This window comes from Benincasa hispida, chromosome 12 (genome assembly GCF_027475165.1).
Source record: "Benincasa hispida cultivar pf3 chromosome 12, pf3_genome.v1.1, whole genome shotgun sequence".
In the NCBI taxonomy this organism is placed as follows: Eukaryota; Viridiplantae; Streptophyta; class Magnoliopsida; order Cucurbitales; family Cucurbitaceae; genus Benincasa; species Benincasa hispida.
The window spans coordinates 5,439,365-5,461,235 of record NC_143489.1 but is presented as its reverse complement, the minus strand read 5'-3'; the positions used below and the strand labels follow the sequence as shown (position 1 = coordinate 5,461,235).

The 21,871-nt window shown below is 38.8% G+C and overlaps 1 protein-coding gene across 1 annotated transcript in view; it reads right to left on the bottom strand.

The window, feature by feature from the left end:
- LOC120069093 (RING/U-box superfamily protein) overlaps positions 1-20,921 on the bottom strand; it is a 59,652-nt gene extending 38,731 nt beyond the window's left edge. Inside the window, exons 1-3 of the mRNA XM_090308653.1 lie at positions 20,598-20,921; positions 15,205-15,277; positions 14,496-14,561 (exon numbers count right to left, since the gene is read on the bottom strand). Of these exons, the coding sequence (XP_090164779.1) occupies positions 14,496-14,561; positions 15,205-15,277; positions 20,598-20,731 (273 nt within the window). The 5' untranslated portion in view covers positions 20,732-20,921. The remainder of the gene's footprint in view (positions 1-14,495; positions 14,562-15,204; positions 15,278-20,597) is intronic.
- Between the last annotated feature and the right edge of the window lie 950 nt (positions 20,922-21,871).

The window sequence follows — 21,871 nt, the reverse complement described above, 5'->3', positions numbered from 1 at the left end:
CAGGTTTCGAAGCTAAATTTGGGAACCATGTTTGCAGACTCAAAAAGTCCTTATATGAGTTGAAACAGTCTCTGAGAGCGTGGCTCGATAGGTTCACAATGTTTGTTAAATCCCAAGGGTTTGTTCAAGGGCATTCTGATCATACATTGTTCACCAAAAAATCACTTTCAATGAAGATTGTTGTTTTGGTGGTTTATGTCAATGATATCATTTTATCAGGGGATGATACGACAGAAATTGTTAAATTAAAACAAAGGATGACAGGCAAATTTGAGATCAAAGTTCTTGGTAGTCTGAGGTATTTTATCGGGATGGAAGTGGCGAGATTGAAAGTAGGAATATCAGTGTCTCAACGAAAGTACACTCTGGACCTATTAAAGGAAACGGGAATGACTGGATGCAAATCCATTGACACTCCTATTGAGGTCAATGACAAACTGAAAAACATTATGGAAGGAGTTCTTGTAAAGAAGGAAAGGTATCAACGCCTTGTAGGAAACTGATTTACCTATCTCATACTAGACCCAACATCTCCTATGCTATGAGTGTGGTAAGTCAGTTCATGCAAAATCCGTATGAGGAACACATGGAAGCAGTGACTCAAATTCTGAGATATCTGAAGTCTACCCCAGGGAAGCACTTAGTTTTCAAAAATATGACACACGGAGCATCAAAGCATATACTGACTCAGATTGGGCAGGTTCACTGCCAGATAAAAAGTCAACCTCGGGATATTGTACCTTTGTATGGGGAAATTTGGTGACCTGGCGGAGAAAAAACAAGGTACAGTTGCTAGAAGCAATGTTGAGGCAGAGTATAGAGCTATGAGCCTGGGAGTGTGAAGAAATATGGTTACAGAAAGTTTTGGCTGATCTTCACTAGGACAATCTGGGTCCCATGAAGCTGTATTGTGATAATAAGGTTGTGTAAGGCCCCTTGTATAGAAATAGTAGGACTATTAGAAGAATATTGGTATTGGTATTAGTAAGGGGTATAAGAGTAATTAGAAAGGAAGTTAGTTAGTGAATATGGCTAAAAATAGAAGGAGTGGGAGTGGTAGCAGTGTGAAGAATTTGGTGGGAATTTCCATTTGGGAATTTGGGAGAGACTAACCCTCTCGAAAGGCTAGGGTTTATCTTGTTAGTTTGTGAGTTTATAGCATATTTTAATACATTTTCCTATATTTCTATAATTGAATTGTCCTTTAGTTTTTCTATATCTTTTAGTACCGTTCTTGTTAGGAGGGTTCCTAACAAATTGGTATCAGAGCCTATTCATTCCGGGCATATTGCTATAGATTCAGATACAATGTGTGATAGGCTACATGAGGTGTTCAAGATCTTGGAATCAATGCAACAAACATTGAAGGATTACCTGCAAAGATGTGAAGACAGAGAGAGAGAGAAAAAAGACTAACAACCATCAAAGAAGAAAAGGAAAACCTTGTTCGAAAACTATCCAGACGAGTTCGAAAAGTGGCTGGAAGACGAAGATCCTACCCTAGGGCACTTCTAGAAAAACGAGGGGGAATGAATCGATCAGGCCAAAAGAAAAGGAAGGAGAAGCCCCGATGAAACCTGAGGCAGAACAAGAATGGCGTGAAAAGAAGAACATCACGACAAACCTGTGTTCAGAGAGGCGAAGGAGTGTGCAGAAGAAGAAGCGTGAGAAAAGGAGATATCCGTCGAGCAAATGGCCGGAAAACCAAGGACGTAGGCATAAGAAAAGGCGACGACGACCGAAGGGCTTGCTAACGATTGCACGAGTCGAAGATATTGGGAGAACGACGAGATCGGAGGCACTAAACATCGAAGACAGGGTCAAGCTATGGTGGTCGGATAAGGAGACATAACAGGGGAGGCCGATGGCAAGAGGAAACGGTTAGGATTCTGTGCGACGGAGTTGAACGACCATCTGAACTACCAAACATCGACGATTATCGGCGTATGAAAGAGTGGTTGACGACGGCAGAAGGAGGCGTGCAGTTAGAGATGAAGAAAAAGAAGAGGGTGAAATTGCTGAAATGTGCAGAGGAAGGTTGTCGGCAATGGAGGGAGATGAAGGCTTGGGACTGCTGCAGTTTTCTTGAGGTGGTGGGAAAATTAATCCCTGCCCACGTGAAGTGTCAGGTGATGAAAAGAAGTTGCAGCATTATCCAGGAGTCTAGTTCATGGGCTGAAGTACAAGGAGAAGCCCATTATCCTTCCAAGGCTGAAGAAAAGGTGTGGGTTAATGTGCTAGTAAGAGAAGCCCAATATTTTTGCAAGCCAGCAAGGGCTTTTGGGCCCATTTCGTTTTATGCAACCAATATTTTTTGTCAGGCGATGGGCCAGTAGTTGGAGCAAAAGGCAGCATTAATTTTGGTTGGGATTATGGGCTGGGAATTGGGAAAGAAGCCCAATTCTTGCTTTGCTCTAGAAGTAATTTAGGGCAGATTTTTTATGCTGCTGAAGTGGAACAATTTTCTTCTAAATGTGGGGCTCAGCACATGTCAAAAGCTGAGAGCTTCTTCTCTTGGGCTGCTCTATGGGCTGAAGGATGATTTTGGGCTATGGGCTGAAGTTAAGGGAACTAATTGGATCCAATAGCTTTCCAAAGCTGAAGAGAAGAATTCCTCTTTCAAGATTGAAGAGCACACTACTGGAGTTATGGGTTTTTTTTTTAATAAAAAAAAAAAAAAAAAAATTGTTGCCCAATTTTGTGATTGTGTTTTGTAAGCACACCTTGAGGACAAGGTATCTTCGAAGGGCGAGTATTGTAAGGCCCCTTGTATAGAAATAGTAGGACTATTAGGAGAATATTGGTATTGGTATTGGTATTAGTAAAGGGGTATAAAGTAATTAGAAAGGAAGTTAGTTAGTGAATATGGCTATAAATAGGAGTGGGAGTGGTAGGAGTGTGAAGAATTTGGTGGGAATTTCCATTTGGGAATTTGGGAGAGACTAGCGCTCTCGAAAGGCTAGGATTTATCTTGTTAGTTTGTGAGTTTATAGCATATTTCAATACATTTTCCTATATTTCTATAATTGAATTGTCCTTTAGTTTTTCTATATCTTTTAGTACCGTTCTTGTTAGGAGGGTTCCTAACAGGTTGCCACCAGTATTGTCAACAATCCAGTACAACATGATAGAACCAAGCACGTTGAAATTGACAGACACTTTATTAAAGAGAAGTTAGACCATGGGGTTATCTGTATTCCCTATGTCCCTTCAATCCAACAGGTTGCAGATGTTCTTACCAAAGGATTACCAAGACAGACGTTTGAAACTTGTGTTAGCAAGTTGAGTCTTGCTGATATCTATGCCCCAATTTGAGGAGGAGTGTTGAAATATGGTGCATTAGCCCTAAGGGCATATTTGTCTTTTCCTTTATACCTACTAAAATTAGGGTTTCCCTCCTTCTATTTATATATGAGGTTGGGGTCTCTTGTATGTATGACATTAAATAATGAAACTTTACTATCGTGATTTTTTCTCCCTGGATTAGGATTTTCCACGTAAACCTTGTCTTGTCTCTTTTCTTCCTATCTTTCAATAAAGATAACACAATGGCTTGCACTTGGGAATTATGTTAAGTGGTCTGAGCCTACGGATAATTTTTGTTATTCCCATTGTAACCTCCATTTTAATTACCAATTTAATGAAATGAAGGATGAGATCGAAAATAATATTTTAAAATTGTATGCTCACACTTGATACACAAATGACACCGTGGTTTTTTTACAATTATTCCAGCTCCATCATCCTCTTTTATTCTGAGAATGTCATCCTCTCCCTCTACTATTCTGAAATTTTTTATTTCCTTTTTGTTGGTCAGTAAAGATATTCCTCTTGGATGAATCTTGAGTGCCAAGATTGATGGAAGCTAAGGAACCTTCAGCATTAATAGTATGTTCTTCAGTCCTTGTTTCTTGTGCAAGAAGAAGATACTTCTTTGAGTGAGTTGTCTAGATTTGGTAGCGATGACATTAGTGAGAGTCATATTCTGCTCCTTGACCAGAAAGAAAACTACATGGTTAAAAAAAAAAAAAATATTCCGGTAGTCATGAATGTCTGGACTAGTTTATGTGCACTTCGACTAATCTCACAAGACAGCCCGCCTGAACCTACAATATTTGGGTGTCAAGGAAACTCGTAGGATATTAAATCCTTTGGTAGGTGGTTACATGGATTGAACTCATGACCTCTTAGCCCTAAAAACTTTCCTTTAAAAAAACAAAAAAACAAAACGTAATTTGAAACTGAGAATCTGCAACTTTCTCACCCATTTGAGTATAGAAAATCTATAGGAATCTTTTTTTTAAGTGAAGGAACAAGAAAAGAACTTCCACGACATGAACACTAATCAGAACTCCCGTCCACGGCAACAGACTTTTGCTCCCCTCCGACTCCAAAAATTGAAAAGAAGTAAGTCAAACAAGTCTCTCACTTCAATTAAAAGAAAGTCGTTCGGGCTTCAGCCCTTCCCCAGGCACTTTATCAGAAAGCACACTTCCTTTCAAAACCCCTGGTCTGCCATCTCCAACCCCGATCTTCTTGAAGTAAGATGTGCCAAGTGCAAGATTATTGAAAGATGAAGAGATCACTGAATTTCAAGAGTTGTTAAGCCTAATCTCACATCTAAAAATGCAAGATCATCCTGACTCACGGACTTGGTCATTGGAATTCAATGGAATTTTTTCGGTTAAATCCTTAGCCAAGCACCTTCGCAAAGCCCCTCGAATTGATACTCTCTTAAGTCAAGCTCTTTGGAAGTCCAAAAGTCCGAGGAGAGTAAATATAGTCCTTTGGATAATGATTTATGGAACTCTAAACTACTCAAGTGTGCTGCAAAAGAAGCTTGCCTCCCATTACATCTCTCCCAAAAGATGTGCTTTGTGTAAAAGGGATTAGGAGGATCTCCAACACCTTCTTTTCGATTGCATTTATGCACAAAACTGTTGGTTATCACTCTTCAATGTCTTTAAATTAAGTTGGGTTTTTGGGGCAGATTTTAGAGTTAATGTTCAGCAGCTGTTGATAGGTCCAAATCTCAAGAAATCTCATCAAATATTGTGGGTCAATGCTGTAAAGGCTGTGTTAGCTGAGTTGTGGTTTGAACGGAACCAAAGAGTCTTCCAAGACAAGGAAACTCCATGGTTTTCAAGATATGAAGCAGCCAAGCTTAAAGCCTCTCTTTGGTGCTCCCTCACAAGCTCCTTTGCAGCCTACTCTAGTCAGGAAATCAGTCTAAATTGGCATGCATTTCTTTCTCCGGCATTCTGAAGTCCCTGCTACAAAGAGCTTTTAGCTTTCATGGCCGTGTTTTCTTTTTCTTAGTTTTTCCAGCTCTGTTTTTTGCTCTTGTTTTTAAGTTTTGTATCCCATTGTATTACATTAAATTTAGAGGATTTCCTTTTACTTCTAGTGTTCGGATGTGATGATGGGTGCTAAGGGGGTGTCAACCTAGTTGAGATATCCAGGTGCACCTGCTGATCCTTTTGGTTTTCTTGTAATTTGAGCATTAGTCTCACTTCATTTTCTTAATGAATAAAGAGACTTGTTTCCTTTAAAAAAAAAAAGACAGAAGGCTACGTTCTGAAAGCTAGTAAATAACAACTAACTACCAACCCAAAAAAAAAAAAAAAAAACTATCAAACATAACAAATAAAACAGCTTTTTTTTTATTTTTGGATTAGAGCAAATGAAACAATAATGACAAAAGCTTCAACAACAATATCTAATGGTTTTCCTTGACAAAGGATAGTCCTCCTCTTTGTTTCCTCATTTATACCATCTGTCCTCTATGAAAAATCATTTGGTAGCTTTTGTCCTAAATTCAAGAAGCACACCCTCTTTTTCTCTTGGGATGTGTCATCCATTGTCCAATAGGAAAAAGACGGATATTGTTGCTCTCTTGTCCTTGATTGGAGAGTTCCAGATTGGTCATGATGGAAGAGACCTTCGTCCTTGGGGTCCTAATCCTTCCAAAGAGTTTTCTTTTACCTCCTTTCAATGTTTGATGGATTCTTCTTTCTAGTTACACTGTGTTTTCCTCGTTGTGAAAGGTGAAAATTTTCAATATAGTTAAATTTTTTATGCGGCAGATTCTTCACTAAAGTATTGATACCTTGAATCATGTTTCAACAAAGGTACCTTGTCTGATAAGGTTGCAGTGTTATATTTTGTATAGAAATGCAGATGTATGGAATTGCTTAGGTGTTTGATTTTCAGTTAGCCCAGTCGGAGAGTTCCAGTTCCATGATCGAAGAGTTCCTTTATTTTTTTTGAAAAGCAAACGATTCATTATATTAAGAAAATTATGAGCTAGAGCTCAAAGTACAAGAGGATTATACAATGAGCAAAGCAAAGACCAAAAGGATCAGCAAGCGCACCCGGGCATCTCAACTAGGTTGACACCCCCTTAGCACCCTCATCACATCCAAGAAAAGAAAATTAAAACTAATAATAAGAGAATAAAAACAAACAGCACTACTAAGCCCAAACAATGGCCAAAAAAGGGGGAGAACTCAAAACAAGATAGACTGAAATAACCAAGGAAGAACAAACAGCTGACGAAGCTAAGATCCACCGTTGGGATGGGAGATAAAAGCTCTCCAGTTGAGATTGAAATCTGTTAAACTGTAGCTATTAAAAGGCTTGGAAGGATACTCCAAGAAGAAGCATGACGACGGGAAAATTCGAGGCGATCTTGGCACCCAAGAGATTTATCATGAAACACCCGTTGATTTCTCTCAAACCATAGATCTACCAAAAGAGCTTTGACCGCGTTAATCCAAAGTAATCGGCTGGAACTATGGAGGCTTGTTCCAACTAAAAGCTGCAGCACGTTTCCCCTGAAATCATTACTCATAACCCATGAGAGATTGAAGATGGACAGCAACTTCTCCCAGCACAAAACTAAATAAGAGCATGCAAAGAAGAGGTGGAGACGATCTTCGTTAGAATGTAGGCACAATGGGCAGATTGAAGGGGGGAGAGAGTTGGATGGCAACTTGCTTTGTAAAACCGAGGCTACATTCTGCTGACCATAAAGCATTATCCAGACGAGAATGCTAATTCTTCGAGGGCTATTAGTCTTCCACAAGGCCGAGAAGAGAGAGTTATCCAAAGGGGAGGAGGGAGAAAGGTGGATTTTAAGAGAGTTGATCGTGAAAAGACCCGAGGCTGAAATGGACCACTCCCTTTTATCAAACTCAACTGAGGCCGATCGAAGAGTTCCTTCTTCATCCCTTTAGTGACATGAGGGCCCTTCTATTTTAGTCAACGTTTGAGAAATTTTAGGAAGTCTTTAGAGTGAAAGATCTGTCAATGATGATTGATCCCTTGTTTGATTCCATGTATCTTTTTTGGGACTAGAGCCTCAATATCAAAGTCTTTTTGCAATTATCTAGCAAATCATATTTTACTTGATTAGAGTCATTTCTTATAGCTCTACTCCTTTAATTTAGAATTTGTATGCCTTATAGTCTTTCCTTTTTTCTCTCTCAATTATTCATTAAGAAAAAATAAAAATAAAAACAAGTTTAAAATAACATTTCTTGCATTTAAAGTACCAGGGATCACTTGAGCATTTTCTGTCATGACTTCTTATTTTACCTTCTATAGAAGATACAAAAAGATCGATCAAATTGACAGTTTCTGAAACACATTAGATGAGGCCTTCACGCTTCAAAGATATCTTTCGTCCATAACATCAAATGTATGAAACTTTAATCTACCTATCCATCATAGCTAGGAATTGCATCTCGTTTTCCATGCTTTTTGACATTCCACATTTCAAATTTAGAATAAAGAATTCCAACTTTTGTCCACCAGACAAATTGGACAACCCATCAGCTTCCTCATGTTTCTACAATTAAAAAGGCTTATCTCCACATGACTAGATTAAGCCCACTTTATGAATTAACTTTGTTCCTCAAGGCTCCAACAATTACAATCCAATCATTACAAAGATTTCGTCTAGTGATCACAAAGGCATGTTTCAGTAAGATTCACTTCCTTCCATACACAAAACTCCTTTTGCGCCCTTTTATAACTTTAAGAAAAGAATCCATGTTCCTAATCCGGAAGCAACTTAGTGGACACGGCACCAATTATTATCCCTAAGGCCTAAGGTAGACAAAGAATTTCCACATTGAATATGTTGAAATTAGGATTTTGCACTCTAGGAGCAATTTTGTCTTTTTCATTGTACCGTAGGGTTTCCCTATTCTCTATTTAAGCTGTTGGTCTGTCGTATTTCTTTGTATCGGTTTTCTAATAAGAATCCTCTTATCTCGTGGTTTTTCTCCCTAATTAAGGTTTTCCACGTAAATTCTTGGTGTGCTATTTTCTTTTCCCTACTCTATTTTTCATCATGGTATCAGAGCATGGAGACGAAACCCTGGCCACCATTGAGGAAAATCCAACAGGAGAATCCCAAACCAATAACCCAGATATAACCAGTATTATCCAAAAACACCATTGACAGGTACTTCCAAACCCTTCTTCCCCACTTCCGTGAAGACCAGCCGCCACCGCCCTACCCACCGCCGGTCGCCTCCTTCGCAGACCCAACAACCGCCGCTAGACCCAGCAACCGGCAACCAGCGAACCAGCTGCTACCCATTTGATCCAACCGCGCGCAGATGAAGACGGTCATCCGGTTCGGACGTGCGCAGACGAGGGTGACCAGCGACCGGCCACTCGAAACCTGTTCGGCCGATCTTAGACGCCGCCGACCGACGACTTGGAGCCCCGATCTACTATACCCAGCGCCAATCAGTCTAGATCCGTGATGCCCAGCGCCAATCAGTCCAGTTGCCACCGGCCTTCTCCTCTCAGATCAGTGTCTCATCTCAACCTCTGCCGCGCCAAAGGACAGATGGAAGAAGTATGGGTATTTTCCAATCGGGTATGAGCAACCGAATGGGGCAGTTTTCACCGATCATGGATGAGTTTGGAGGGGATGAATCTTCATCATACCACTAGGACCAAGGAAATATAATCCAAGATCAACTTACCCAGTTGCAGTTGCAGATTAAACAACAGAACGAGATATTTCAGCAGCAGCTTGCTGCTATTGGGGAACCCCTAGGATCGACATCCAAGATCAAATCAAATCAAAACCCATACCCTGAAAACTCAGTAACTTCGTTCCCTATTTACCCCTCGAATTTACGATCTGGAACTATAGGCAATTCTTCTGGAATTATTATAGGAGAAAAGTTGAATGGTGATAATTACTTCTCTTGGTCCCAATCTATTAAAATGACCCTTGAGGGCCGTCACAAATTTGGATATCTGACAGGTGAAATACCAAAACCAAGGATCGGTGATCCCCAAGAGCGAATGTGGAAAGGAGAGGATTCTTTGTTGAGATCGATTTTGATTGGACGTATGGAACCTCAGGTTGGAAAACCTTTATTGTATACAGCTACAGCCCGTGATATTTGGGAGGCAGACCAAAAACTCTATTCCAGGAGACAGAATGCGTCACGTTTATATACTCTACGTAAGCAGGTCCATTAATGCAAACAGGGAACGATGGACGTTACTGCTTACTTTAACAAGCTATCTCTATTGTGGTAAGAGATGGATTTGTGCCATGAAATGATTTGGAACTGTCCTTGTGGAGGAGTGTTACATTATCAGTCTAAAGAAACGGATCGCGTGTATGACTTTCTTGCAGGACTCAACTCTAAATTTGATACAGTACGAAGTCCTATATTGGGGACCAGACCTATACCATCCCTAATGGAAGTCTGTTCTGAAGTTCGCCTGGAGGAAGATAGGTCGAGGGCCATGAACAGTACACTCGTAACACCAACAGATTCCGTTGTTTTCAAAACATCAGGCCCTGTAAAAGATAAATAGAACAGTAAGCCGCCCCAGTGTGTGAACATTGCAAAAAACCCTGGCACACTAAAGATCAGTGCTGGAAACTTCACGGCCGACCGCCAAATGGTAAGAAACGACAACCAAGTCGGGCTTTTGTAGGTGAATCTGTTACTGGAGATACTCAGACTCAGAATCAGGAAACTACTCAGAGTACTACTACTACAGTTGGTGTAAGTGCAATCGCCCATACAGGTACTTTTCACTCCTTTGGCCTTGTGAGTATAACTGGTAATAAACCGTGGATATTAGACTCGGAAGCCACAGATCACTTAACTGGCTCTTCTGATCAATTTTTATCTTATCAACCTAGTGCTGGAAATGAAAGAATCAGAATTGCAGATGGGTCCTTTGTCCCCATTGCTGGAAAAGGACGGGTGTCACCCTTTGTCGGCTTAATACTCCAAGATGTGTTGCATGTGCCAAAAGTGTCTTACAATCTGTTATCTATTAGTAAACTTACAAGAGATTTGTAGTGTCGTGTTATCTTCTCACCTGATGATGTTGTTTTTCAGGATCTGAACTCAGGGATGACGATTGGCACTACCCGGCATGACAGGGGACTATTTCCTCACTGAAGAAGCTTCCTTTAGGATATGTGATAGGACTAGTTTGTTTTCTTCACATTTTTCTATTTCTGAAACTGATTATATGTTATGGCATTATCGCCTTGGCCATCCTAATTTCCAGTATATGAATTATTTGTTTCCTCATCTTTTTCGCAACATTAATATTTCTAAATTGAAATGTGATGTGTGTCCAGGCCAAACAGCCTCGTGTTTCTTTCTCTTCCCAGCCCTATATGCCCTCTAAACCGTTTACTCTGTTCCATGCGATGTTTGGGGTCCTTCACCAGTCACTACCATAACTAGGAAGCGTTGGTTTGTAACCTTTATTGACGATCATACTCAACTAACCTGGGTTTTCCTTCTGACAGATAAATCAGAAGTCACTTCAATTTTCCAACAATTTTACAATTCTATAGAAACCCAGTTCAACACTAAAATCGCTATTCTCAGAGTGATAATGATTGAGAATACCTTAGTAACGCCTTACGTGAATTCCTTGTCTCCAAAGGTGTTGTCCATTAGAGTTCCTGTGCGTACACTCCTCAACAAAATGGAGTGGCCGAACGGAAAAACCATCACCTCGTTGAAGTTGCCCGCTCTCTTATGTTGTTAACTTCTCTTCCCTCTTATTTGTGGGGTGATGCTATCTTGATAGCAGCCCATTTAATAAACCGCATGTCATCCCGGGTCCTAAAATTCCAAATCCCCTTAGATTTCTTCAAAGAGTCTTACCCAAATTCCAGACTTCTTTCTAATGTACCCCTTCGTGTCTTTGGCTGTGTGGTGTTCATCCATACACACGGACCTCGTACCAAGTTTATCCCTCGGGCACAAAAATGCGTTTTTGATTCTTTCTCAATGGTTCTCTTCAGGGGGAGCATTCCAGTGAAGAAACTAATTGGGGTCCCAGCCTTTCTGCCTTACCCGAACCTGAACCCATCCTTGATGTCAGTATCAGTTCCAACGCACCTATCCTCCCAACCAAACAAGTCCCTTGGATCACATACTATAGAAAGAATCTCAGGAAGGAAATAGCGCCGCCTATTATCTCTCCGGCTCCAGTTCATGAGTCTGAACAGAGATCAGTTCCAGGTACTAGTAATCCTATCCCTGATCATGATAATAAATGTGATAAAACTGATGCTTGTGTTGAAAATGTTGAGAGCAAAAGCAGGGAAGATAATGACAGCAAGGATGTGATTGAGGTCGATGATGGTGCAGAGACAGATGATTGTGTGACTCTTAAGGACATGGTAGAACCTGGAAAAGAAGCATCTCTTATTCCCGCTGAAAAAAATGTTGAGAGTGGGAAAATAACAGAACCGGAGGGAAAATGCAGTATGTCAGAAAAAAGTAATGATAGAGATGAATCCCTTGATCTTCCGATTGCCCTATAGAAAGGTACGAGATCATGTACTAAATATCCGTTGTGGAGTTACTTGTCCTATAGTAATTTATCTCCTGAGTTTAAGGCCTTCACTACAAACCTAGATACAGTGGTGATACCAAATAGTATACACACAGCGTTGGAAAGTCCTGAATGGAAAGCCGCAGTTATGGAAGAAATGAGAGCTCTCGAGAAAAATCATACGTGGGATCAAGTCAATCTTCCAAATGGTCATAAAGCAGTCGGATGTAAATGGGTGTTCACAATAAAGTATAGGCCCGATGGAACTGTTGACAGATACAAAGCCAGATTAATTGCCAGAGGTTTTACTCAGACTTTTGGGGTTGATTATTCCGAGACCTTTTCGCCAGTTGCAAAGCTAAACACAGTTCGGGTCCTCCTTTCTGTTGCAGTTAATAAGGATTGGCCCCTTCACCAGCTTGATGTGAAGAATGCCTTTCTCAATGGAGAACTGGAGGAAGAAGTCTATATGAGTCCTTCCCCAGGATACGAGAAACAATTTAATCACTGAGTTTGCAGATTGAGAAAGTCCTTATATGGGCTAAAACAGTCACCAAGGGCTTGGTTTGGCAGATTTACTATGTTTGTAAAGTCCCAAGAATATAAACAGGGTCATTCTGATCATACTCTGTTTACTAAAAGGTCTGTATCCAAGAAAATTGCAGTTTTGATTGTCTATGTTGATGACATTGTTATTTCAGGCGATGATACCTCAGAGATTGACCGATTGAAGGCAAAGATGACTGAAGAATTCGAGATCAAGAACCTTGGAAAACTAAGATACTTCCTTGGAATGGAAGTAGCTCGATCAAGAGAAGGAATTTTCGTTTCCCAACGGAAGTATACTCTGGACTTGCTTAAGGAAATAGGTATGACGGGTTGCAAACCAGTTGATACCCCTATAGAAGCAAATGCAAAGTTAAGTAATATGAGTAAAAGTATTCCAGTGAGCAAAGAAAGATATCGATGACTTGTTGGGAAATTAATATATTTATCTCATACTAGACCCGACATCTCTTATGCAGTGAGTATGATAAGTCAGTTCATGCAGTCTCCATACGAAGAACACATGAGGGCAGTAGAGCGCATTTTGAGATATCTGGAAACCTCTCCAAGGAAAGGCTTGATGTTCAGGAAAACTGAAAAGCGATGCATCGAAGCTTACACTGATGTTGATTGGGCAGGATCTGTAGTAGACAGAAAATCAACATCAGGGTATTGTACCTTTGTGTGGGGCAACCTTGTTACATGGAGAAGCAAAAAGCAAGGTGTCGTTGCCAGAAGTAGTGCCGAGGCAGAATACAGGGCCATGAGTCTGGGAATCTATGAAGAGATCTGGCTTGAAAAAGTTTTGAAAGACCTTGATCAAGAGCATACCGGTCCAATAAAAATCTACTGTGATAATAAAGCAATCATAAGCATAGCAAATAACCCTATTCAACATGACAGAACAAAGCATGTGGAGATTGACCAGTATTTTATCAAGGAAAGACTTGATATTGGCAACATTTGTGTTCCTTGTATTCCTTCCAATCAACAGATTGCAGATGTCCTAACAAAGGGACTACCCAGACAGTTGTTTGACGCATGTGTGAGCAAGTTGGGTCTTATTGACATCTACGTCCCAACTTGAAGGGGAGTGTTGAAATTAGGGTTTTGCACTCTAGGGGCAATTTTGTCTTTTTCATTGTACCCTAGAGTTTCCCTGTTCTCTATTTAAGCTGTTGGTCTGTTGTATTTCTTTGTATCAGTTTTCTAATAAGAATCCCCTTATCCCGTGGTTTTTCTCCCTAATTATGGTTTTCCACGTAAATTCTTGGTGTGCTATTTTCTTTTCCCTACTCTATTTTTCATCAGAATATTTCAACTCCTTTCTCCAAGACACTAGCGTACCGCTCAACATCAAATTTCTTCCAAACTATTCATTCATTTAACAGTAGAAATTTTAACCCACCACAATGGGTTTTCCCAGTCAAATCACTCCTTTTTCGAAACAAGCCTTGTACGCATACTCGCAAAGTTGCAGTCCACTATAAAAAAACAAGCTTCATGATGATAAAGATTTTATAGAAGTTAAAATTTTTTTCGAAGATGGCCATTGTTCTTAGTTTGATGATGAGAAATCCGTACTTGAGGCCCCTCATTAAATCCTTTCCTCTTCTATGCGGTTAAGGGGCCATTGCTACCTGGTCTAAAAGAATGAAACTTCCTTTTCTCCTCCAAATTAAACTTAACGCCGCATGACTCAAGAGATAAACCGAGTGGAAAAATCATACTTTCTCCATAGATAAACATCATTTGCAAGCTACTCACCTAAATATAACCTGGTCTAGAAAGAATGAAACTTCCTTTTCTCCTCCAATTTAAACTTAAAGCAGCATGACTCAAAGAGATAAACCGAGTGGAAAAAAATCATACTTTCTCCATAGATAAACATCATCCGCAAGCTACTCACCTAAATACTGTCCAACTTTCATCCCTTGGAGGTGCTGTTGAAGTTTACTTATTTTTAACAGATTACTACTCATCTCAAACAAATTTTGATTCAATAACACAAATATTTAATCAAACCTTGAGTTTTATAAAAAGAAAACATTGTATCATAAACAAATATGAAGTAAAAGACAAGAAAAACATACCTTGACGGTTATCATGAGCACCATGAGTGCTGCTTTTAAGCGATGAGAATGTTTCATCTGACATAACTGGACAAATAAATATTCTATGTGAACTAGTGCTCAAGCAAACTTATAATAGAAAAGACATTGCAACCGGATACAAAATTCTGAATAAAGAACTGATATAAGATCATTTAACATGAGGCCACAACCCAATCTACATATTATACAGATAGGATAACGACGCATCTTACAAATCCAAATACAAGCCTTTGCCCCAACATCTTTATCCCACAAACGCTAAGGTTTCAACTAATTAATAGGCATTGCAATCTCAACCTATTGAATGTCCTTCCAAGATCTCTAAGGCATAGCTTAGAACCAAAACAAGAATTGCAAAATAATTTGAAGATGAACAGTCAAACTATTTAGGAAGCTGTACCATTGTGTGATTGTACAAGAACAAGGAATGAAACCTAACAGGTGATGCGACAGAAATTGGACATTCTAGGGCAAGAAAATTAATCACATAATGTAAATTATGCCCAAAAAGCCTTCAATTGGCCAGAGTCATATCATGACACCATCCTAAATTGCTGCTAAAAAAAAGGTACTTTTTTTTCTAACAGAAATGGGAAGTGACATAATTGCCTTTCAAAACGAGTGACTTGAGGGGAAAATATATTGAAAACATCAGAAATCCATGTACATCTAGAATAAAAGACATTACCTGTTTGAAGAGAATGGGTAAACCGTGAGCTTTAGATGGAAAAAGATTGTTCGCAATTGCAACGTCGATACTTCTGTATTATCAACGTTAACCAAGTAAAGGAAGATGATAATTGATAAATTGATGCTCATGGGCAGAAGCTAAAGCACGTACATAAAAAGAATTTAAAGGAGGAAAAAAAAACTGATTTTCTTCACTCTAGTAAGAATTAATGATCACAGTAGTAACCTTGCACTGCGGGAAACTAAAAATTAACACGAAACTTGTGTAGTCAAACACATGAAATGATATTAGAATAGAACAAGAGATCAGATTGTTAAAGAATAATGGGAAAATCCATTTTAAGTAGTCCCAACCCAAAAATCCTCGATGAGAAATTTGACTTGGGGATATGAGCATACAATAATAGTACAAAGCTGGTAGAACAATTGAGAGCAATATTCTAATAGTCTGCTATGAGACAAAACAATAAAGCACAAATAAGCACGCAACATTCAAGATGTCTACTCTTACATAAACATAATACACGACACATGGTAATTCCTACGGACTACACTCCTAAGTCCTATCATATGCTAGCATAACTGAACAATGGCCACTGGTCCCTCTATACACATTTTTTTTTAAAAAAAAAAAAAGAGCTCAGCTCCTACTCTAACTCGACATTTATCCTATGCACCTTTGCCTACATGCAAAAATACGGGAGGTTTGAATCTATCAAGCATGGCTGTGAAACACAACCACAACCAGTGTTTTGTAGAGCTCGAGGCACAATAAAGCGCAATAGTCTTCTGGGGCTTAAGCGTGGGATTTTTTTTTTTTTTGTGAGGCGCACTGATGTAGGGGTATTTTAGTCAAATTATGTGATTTTTCCAATTGTATTACTTTATAATTTTAGTTTGTTTTAGTTTAGGTGTGAAAACACCCTTTCCCTTTAGGTCTATTTAAAGGGTACGTAGGTTGAGATCTAGTTAGGTAGTTAGGTGTGTAACAACCCTTTCCCTTTTGGTCTATTTAAAGGGATCTTTTGTTAACACTTAACACATTAGTAATACTCCTACTCTTCAAGATTTTTCCAAGATTTTGGACTACTTCAAGACTGGTATCAGAGCATCCTACGTGATAGGGCCTCATGGTGGTAAAGGGCAATAACCCTCCTTCTTCGTCAGATGCAGAAGCATCAACTTCTCCATGCTCACTCAACAGAAGGTTCAGCACAATCGAGCAATCCATAGAGCTTTTCAATGAAATTTATGCATCAATGCGTACGTCCATGGTAGATATGCACAAAATAATGGAACAATTGACAAGATAGGTCAAGAAAGTCTCAAGCAATAAGGGTAAAGCAGAAGAAACAAATGTCGGTAATCAAGAAGTTCAAGAAACCAAAGTGCAACCGTTCCAAGAGGCTAGGCGAACTGAAAAACCTCTATTCAGTGTCAAAATTCAAAAACATATAAGATCCCCTCCAAGAAACCAACCAAGATCCACCAATACACAGTTTCTTGAGGTTAGACATGGTCCAAGGGGTGCACCGAATTATCAGCAAGCTCACAATAGACGAATCCCTCATAATTTGTTGGGGTATGACTCTGAATCTTCTAAAGAAGGCGACCAACCGTGGCAAAATAACCACCATTTCCAACGAGATTATCAAGAACGGTTTCAAGAATATCCAAATTATGGATACTACGGACAGGGAACACATCAAGACTGGCAAGATTAGACATAACCAACGAGGACCACCATGGAAACAAGATTCAGACTACAAATTGAACATTGATCTACCGACCTACAATGGAAGAATGAACATCAAAATTTTCATGGATTGGGTTAAAGAGGTTAAATTTTTCTTTTTTTTAGTACATGGGTACCCCAAAGAACAAGAAGGTCAAATTGGCGTCCTTCAAGGTAAAAAGTGAGCCATCCGCGTGGTGGGATCAATTGCAATCCAACCGGAATTATATAGGAAGCAACCGATTACAAGTCGGCCCAAGATGTCGCGCCTTATGGAAAAGAGGTTTCTATCGATTCATCACGAACAACTGTTTTACAATCAATTTCAACACTGCAAACAAGAAGGTTTTTAGTACATGGGTACCCCTGAGAACAAGAAGGTCAAATTGGTGTCCTTTAATACTTTTCCTTTGTATCATCATTATATTTTGAGCTTTAACCACTTAAACTCGAGGACGAGTTTCTTTTAGGGAGGGAGGAATATGATGTATCAGTTTGTAGTATGTTTATAGTGAATTAGTTTGTTTTTAGTTTTTTTTTTTTTTTTTTTTTGTTGACCGATTACCTATTAATAACTGATAGTTTGTAAGTCAGCTGTGTCACTAACCCTTGCCTATAAATAAGGGGTTAGGTTCTTCATTTTGAGAATAATACAGATCATTTGAGTTTTTAATCTTTGGTGTTACACCAACTGGATTAAAAAGGGAGGTGAGTCCATGGTCAACAAAATTTGTACATTGCCCCTCTCCATCAACAGCCACTACAAAGATCAAATCATATGCAATGTTATTGACATGGATGCTTGACATGTTCTCCTTGGCCGCCCATGGCAATTTGACAACCAACTTTACACAAGGGACATGACAACACATTAACTTGATTGGATGGGAAAGAAAGTACTACTTCTACCTTTACCTACCAATACTTCACACCATAATTCGAGCAATTCTACCAAGCCAATAGGAAAATTGTTTTCCTTGGTTCCCTCCAAACATGCTATCAATCAAGCATCCACGCTTACTTTAGCCCTTCTGGTTAAAGAGGCCAAGAAACTCAAATTTTCCCTAACACAGTAGACCCTGGACTGACCGAAATGTTAGAACAGTTCCCCGACCTCAAAAAAAGACCTGGGGACCTACCACCTTTAAGGGATATCCAATATAACATAGATTTCATTCTGGGCACCGCCCTTCCTCACCTTGCCCATTACAGAATGAGTCACGAGTACCAAGCCCTACATGACATTATTCAAGATTTGTTGCACAGACAACACATCCAACCAAGCCTCAGTCCATGCGTTGTCCCAACCCGTCTTGCTCCTAAAAAAATGGCAGTTGGTGGTTATGTACAGATAGCAGAGCAATCAACAGGATAACCATCAAATACCGCTTCCCAATACCTCGAACCAGCGACCTATTAGATCAATTAGTTGGATTGGATCAAAAGTTTTCTTCAAAATAGACCTTCACAGTGGCTATCATCAAATAAGGATGACGGAAGGAGATGAGTGGAAGACAATTTTCAAGACCAATGAAGGGCTATTCGAATTGTTGGTGATGTCGTTTGGCCTCTTCAACGCCCAAGCACCTTCATGTGACTAATGAATCAAATTTTCCTACCATACATTAACAAATTTGTGATCGTGTACTTCGATGATATCCTCATCTATAGCAAAACAACAGACGACCACTTCATTTACCTACAGGAAGTTTTCTCTACTTTAGCTACTAATAATCTAGTTATTAATACTAAGAAATGTGTTTTCCTCACTAATCAAATATCATTCTTAGGATTCGTGATTAATGCAAGGGGAATACAAACAGATCCAACAAAAATTGAAGCTATCAAAAGCTGGCCAACACTATCCATAGTTAAAGAGGTCCAATCATTTTTAGGTCTTGCATCTTTTTATAGAAAATTTATCAAGAACTTTAATTCTATTGCAGCCCTCCTCACGAATTGCCTAAAGAAAGGACAATTTAATTGGTCAAAAGAAGCAAATAATAGCTTCAATACACTAAAACTCAAGCTCATCTCTCCACCTTACTTAGCCATACCCGATTTCTCCAAACCTTTCCAAATATTTGTTGATGCTTGTTGCATTGGAACAGGGGTCGTATTGGCCCAAGAATCTCACCCAATTGAATACTTAACAATTATAGGAGATGAAATGTTTACGCTTCTTACTTCAATTTTTTATGTTCGTTTAAAAAAAAAAGTGGGCTTTCCTTTTGTTTTTTATCTTTGTTTGACATATAATTGATTTGGGTTTTAAATTCAGGTCCAACATAAAGGGATAGAGTGGACCATTTTCTCTTTAAACAAATTTTCCAAGCATGTCTAGGAAGTGGCCTAATTGTATCACCACGTGTCTAAAACTAAAAATAAATAAATAAAAATAGGACATGAAAATTTGCTTGTTGGACACATGTCCAACACGGACACTCCTCCTAAAATGGAGTATTCGTGCATCATAGACCTTCCTTAGGATGATCTTCATGGAACACTTCTTTAGCAAAGAAAAAGAAGTTTTATGGATCTCTTTCATCAAAATTTCACCCGATTGACTTGGTTGGAGCATATCCACTGCATCTTCGAGAATAAAGCTATGGACTTTGTCTCTTTATTGAGTACTTAAGCTACATTGCTCTCTCTTGGTTTGAATTCTCCCTGTATCTTTTGATTCTCCCCCAAAACTTATCTCGTCATTTATATTTTGCAAAACCAACATCATAACTCTCACTGACAGGAGTTGTCATCATATGTCCATCATCAAATTCTCTATTAAAATAATAAATCTAACAGTCTCAGTCTCCAATGTTGATCAGGGCCTCGTCTTTCTCTTTTTCCTTTTTTTTTTTCCACCTCAAAAATTCCCTTACAGTTTAAATGAATATATCTTCCACTATTCACGCTAATATTGGAACTTTCTGGATCAACATAGAAGAACTCATCAATAGAACCTTCCTTTAGCCAATTTCCCAGTATACTTTGCTACCCCTTTAAAGATCTAGTGAAAGCTGAAAGTCCCTTTGCATATAGAGGGGCTCCCTCCTATACTCCTTAAACAATCAGTGTTATTATTGATGGGCTCCCTTAGGATGTTACTTTGGCTCCTCTTGTTTGCAACTATTGAGTTTTCAAAACAAAAATACAGGAGGTGTGCAAAAGTTTTGGAACCACTTATTTAAACGTTCATACTCCATAGGAAGAAACTGACTAGCGAAATGTGTAGGCATCTCTTCTTACGAGAAGAAGTACTTTCAGAATCATCTTCTTCACTCTGAAAAACCATGTGAATCTTCAATTATTTTTTGACACTATTACAGTGAAGTAAAAATCTCAAATGAACCCACCCCACATTCAATCCGCCCATCCCACCTCCATCAGGGCATAAACACAGGACAAATCAAACAGAACAATCTGAACAAACGCTGAAACACAATACTTCCTTTCCAACCACACAAATGCCTTCTTCCAAACAAACTACTCAACTCTCCATTTTCTACCAACTATCTCAACAGTAGGTATTCGTATTACCAGTCGCAAATCATCTCAACTAACAACATTTCAAGAGAAACATGCAAAGCGAAGTTCTACAACAAGAACAATTAACAGACTTGGAAACCCTAAATGATTTGTAACTAAATCCAAACCTGGCAATGGAAAAGCAGATACTGCATAATTGGGATTGGTCCATTTGGCCGATACGGTTGACGTGCAATGTTAAGCTATCGATGTATGAGAGAATTCTATTCAAGTTCATCTCATATGGCGACGATGCACCCATTTTTTGCTGCCGCTCGCCGGAGCAAAGGCCCGTTTCCTCCGGCTGTATGAACGAAGCTTTTGCTAATTGTGGAGATGACCGCGAGCAAGCTTTGGAGTAGTGGGGGGAAAATCTGTAATCGACCCGTTTGTTTCCCGGGTTCCTTTATTCTAAGCTTTTTGGCTTTTGCAGAGAAATTGAATTAAATGGTGGGAAAGAGACCATATTAACTGTTTATTTAATCTCTAATTAATTAAATTTTGATTAATTGTGATTAACGGTTAATTAATCCCTCGAAGAAACTAACCTACTATTAAAACCTATTTCTTAGGTCATATAGAAATAGGGTTGCAAAAATTTCAGCCGGGATCGAGTACCCACCTCGATCAAGATAGGAAATCTTCGATTTGACTGGAGATATGGTCAAACTAGGGATACAAAACAGGTCCTCGACCAGAGACGAAGAGAGTATCCCGTCCTCATCCCGACCCCACTTCGAATATTTTTAATTAATATTTTTAATATATATATATATATATATAATAGTAGCAGATCTACTATTTCTATTGTTTTTTTAACTTTTTTAATTTCATTTAGAATATAACTAACTTTTAGTATATATACATATATATTACTTTTAATTATTTTTTAATATATATAACGTAATTAACTTTATATATATAACAGTAGTTAGTCTCTATTTTTTAAACTTTTTTTTTTATTTTTCATTTAAATAAAATAATAAAATAATAATAATTTGTTATCTAAAATATATACGATTTCAATATAAATATCAAATTTTAATTGATTTTAAATAAACGAACAATTTAAAATTAAAATGTAAACGGGAAATTTTTCCCCACGGAGACCCGATCCCCGAACGGGATTCCTCGACCCTGACCCCAACTCCCCAAAATGGGAAATGGGGTGAGGATGGAGATTACAAATCCCGATGGGGTGGGAACGAAGGTGCATCTCTGCCCACCCTGCCCGTTGCCAACCATATATAGAAAACCAACTTGAAGACTGGCAATCTAACCCAAGTTATTTTTAACTTGAGTTAGATTTAGTTGGTTTTTATAAGTAAATCGATTCACATTTTTGTTAAAAGTGGGCATAGCTCAACAATAATTGATATGTTTACAATATACAAATGTTTGG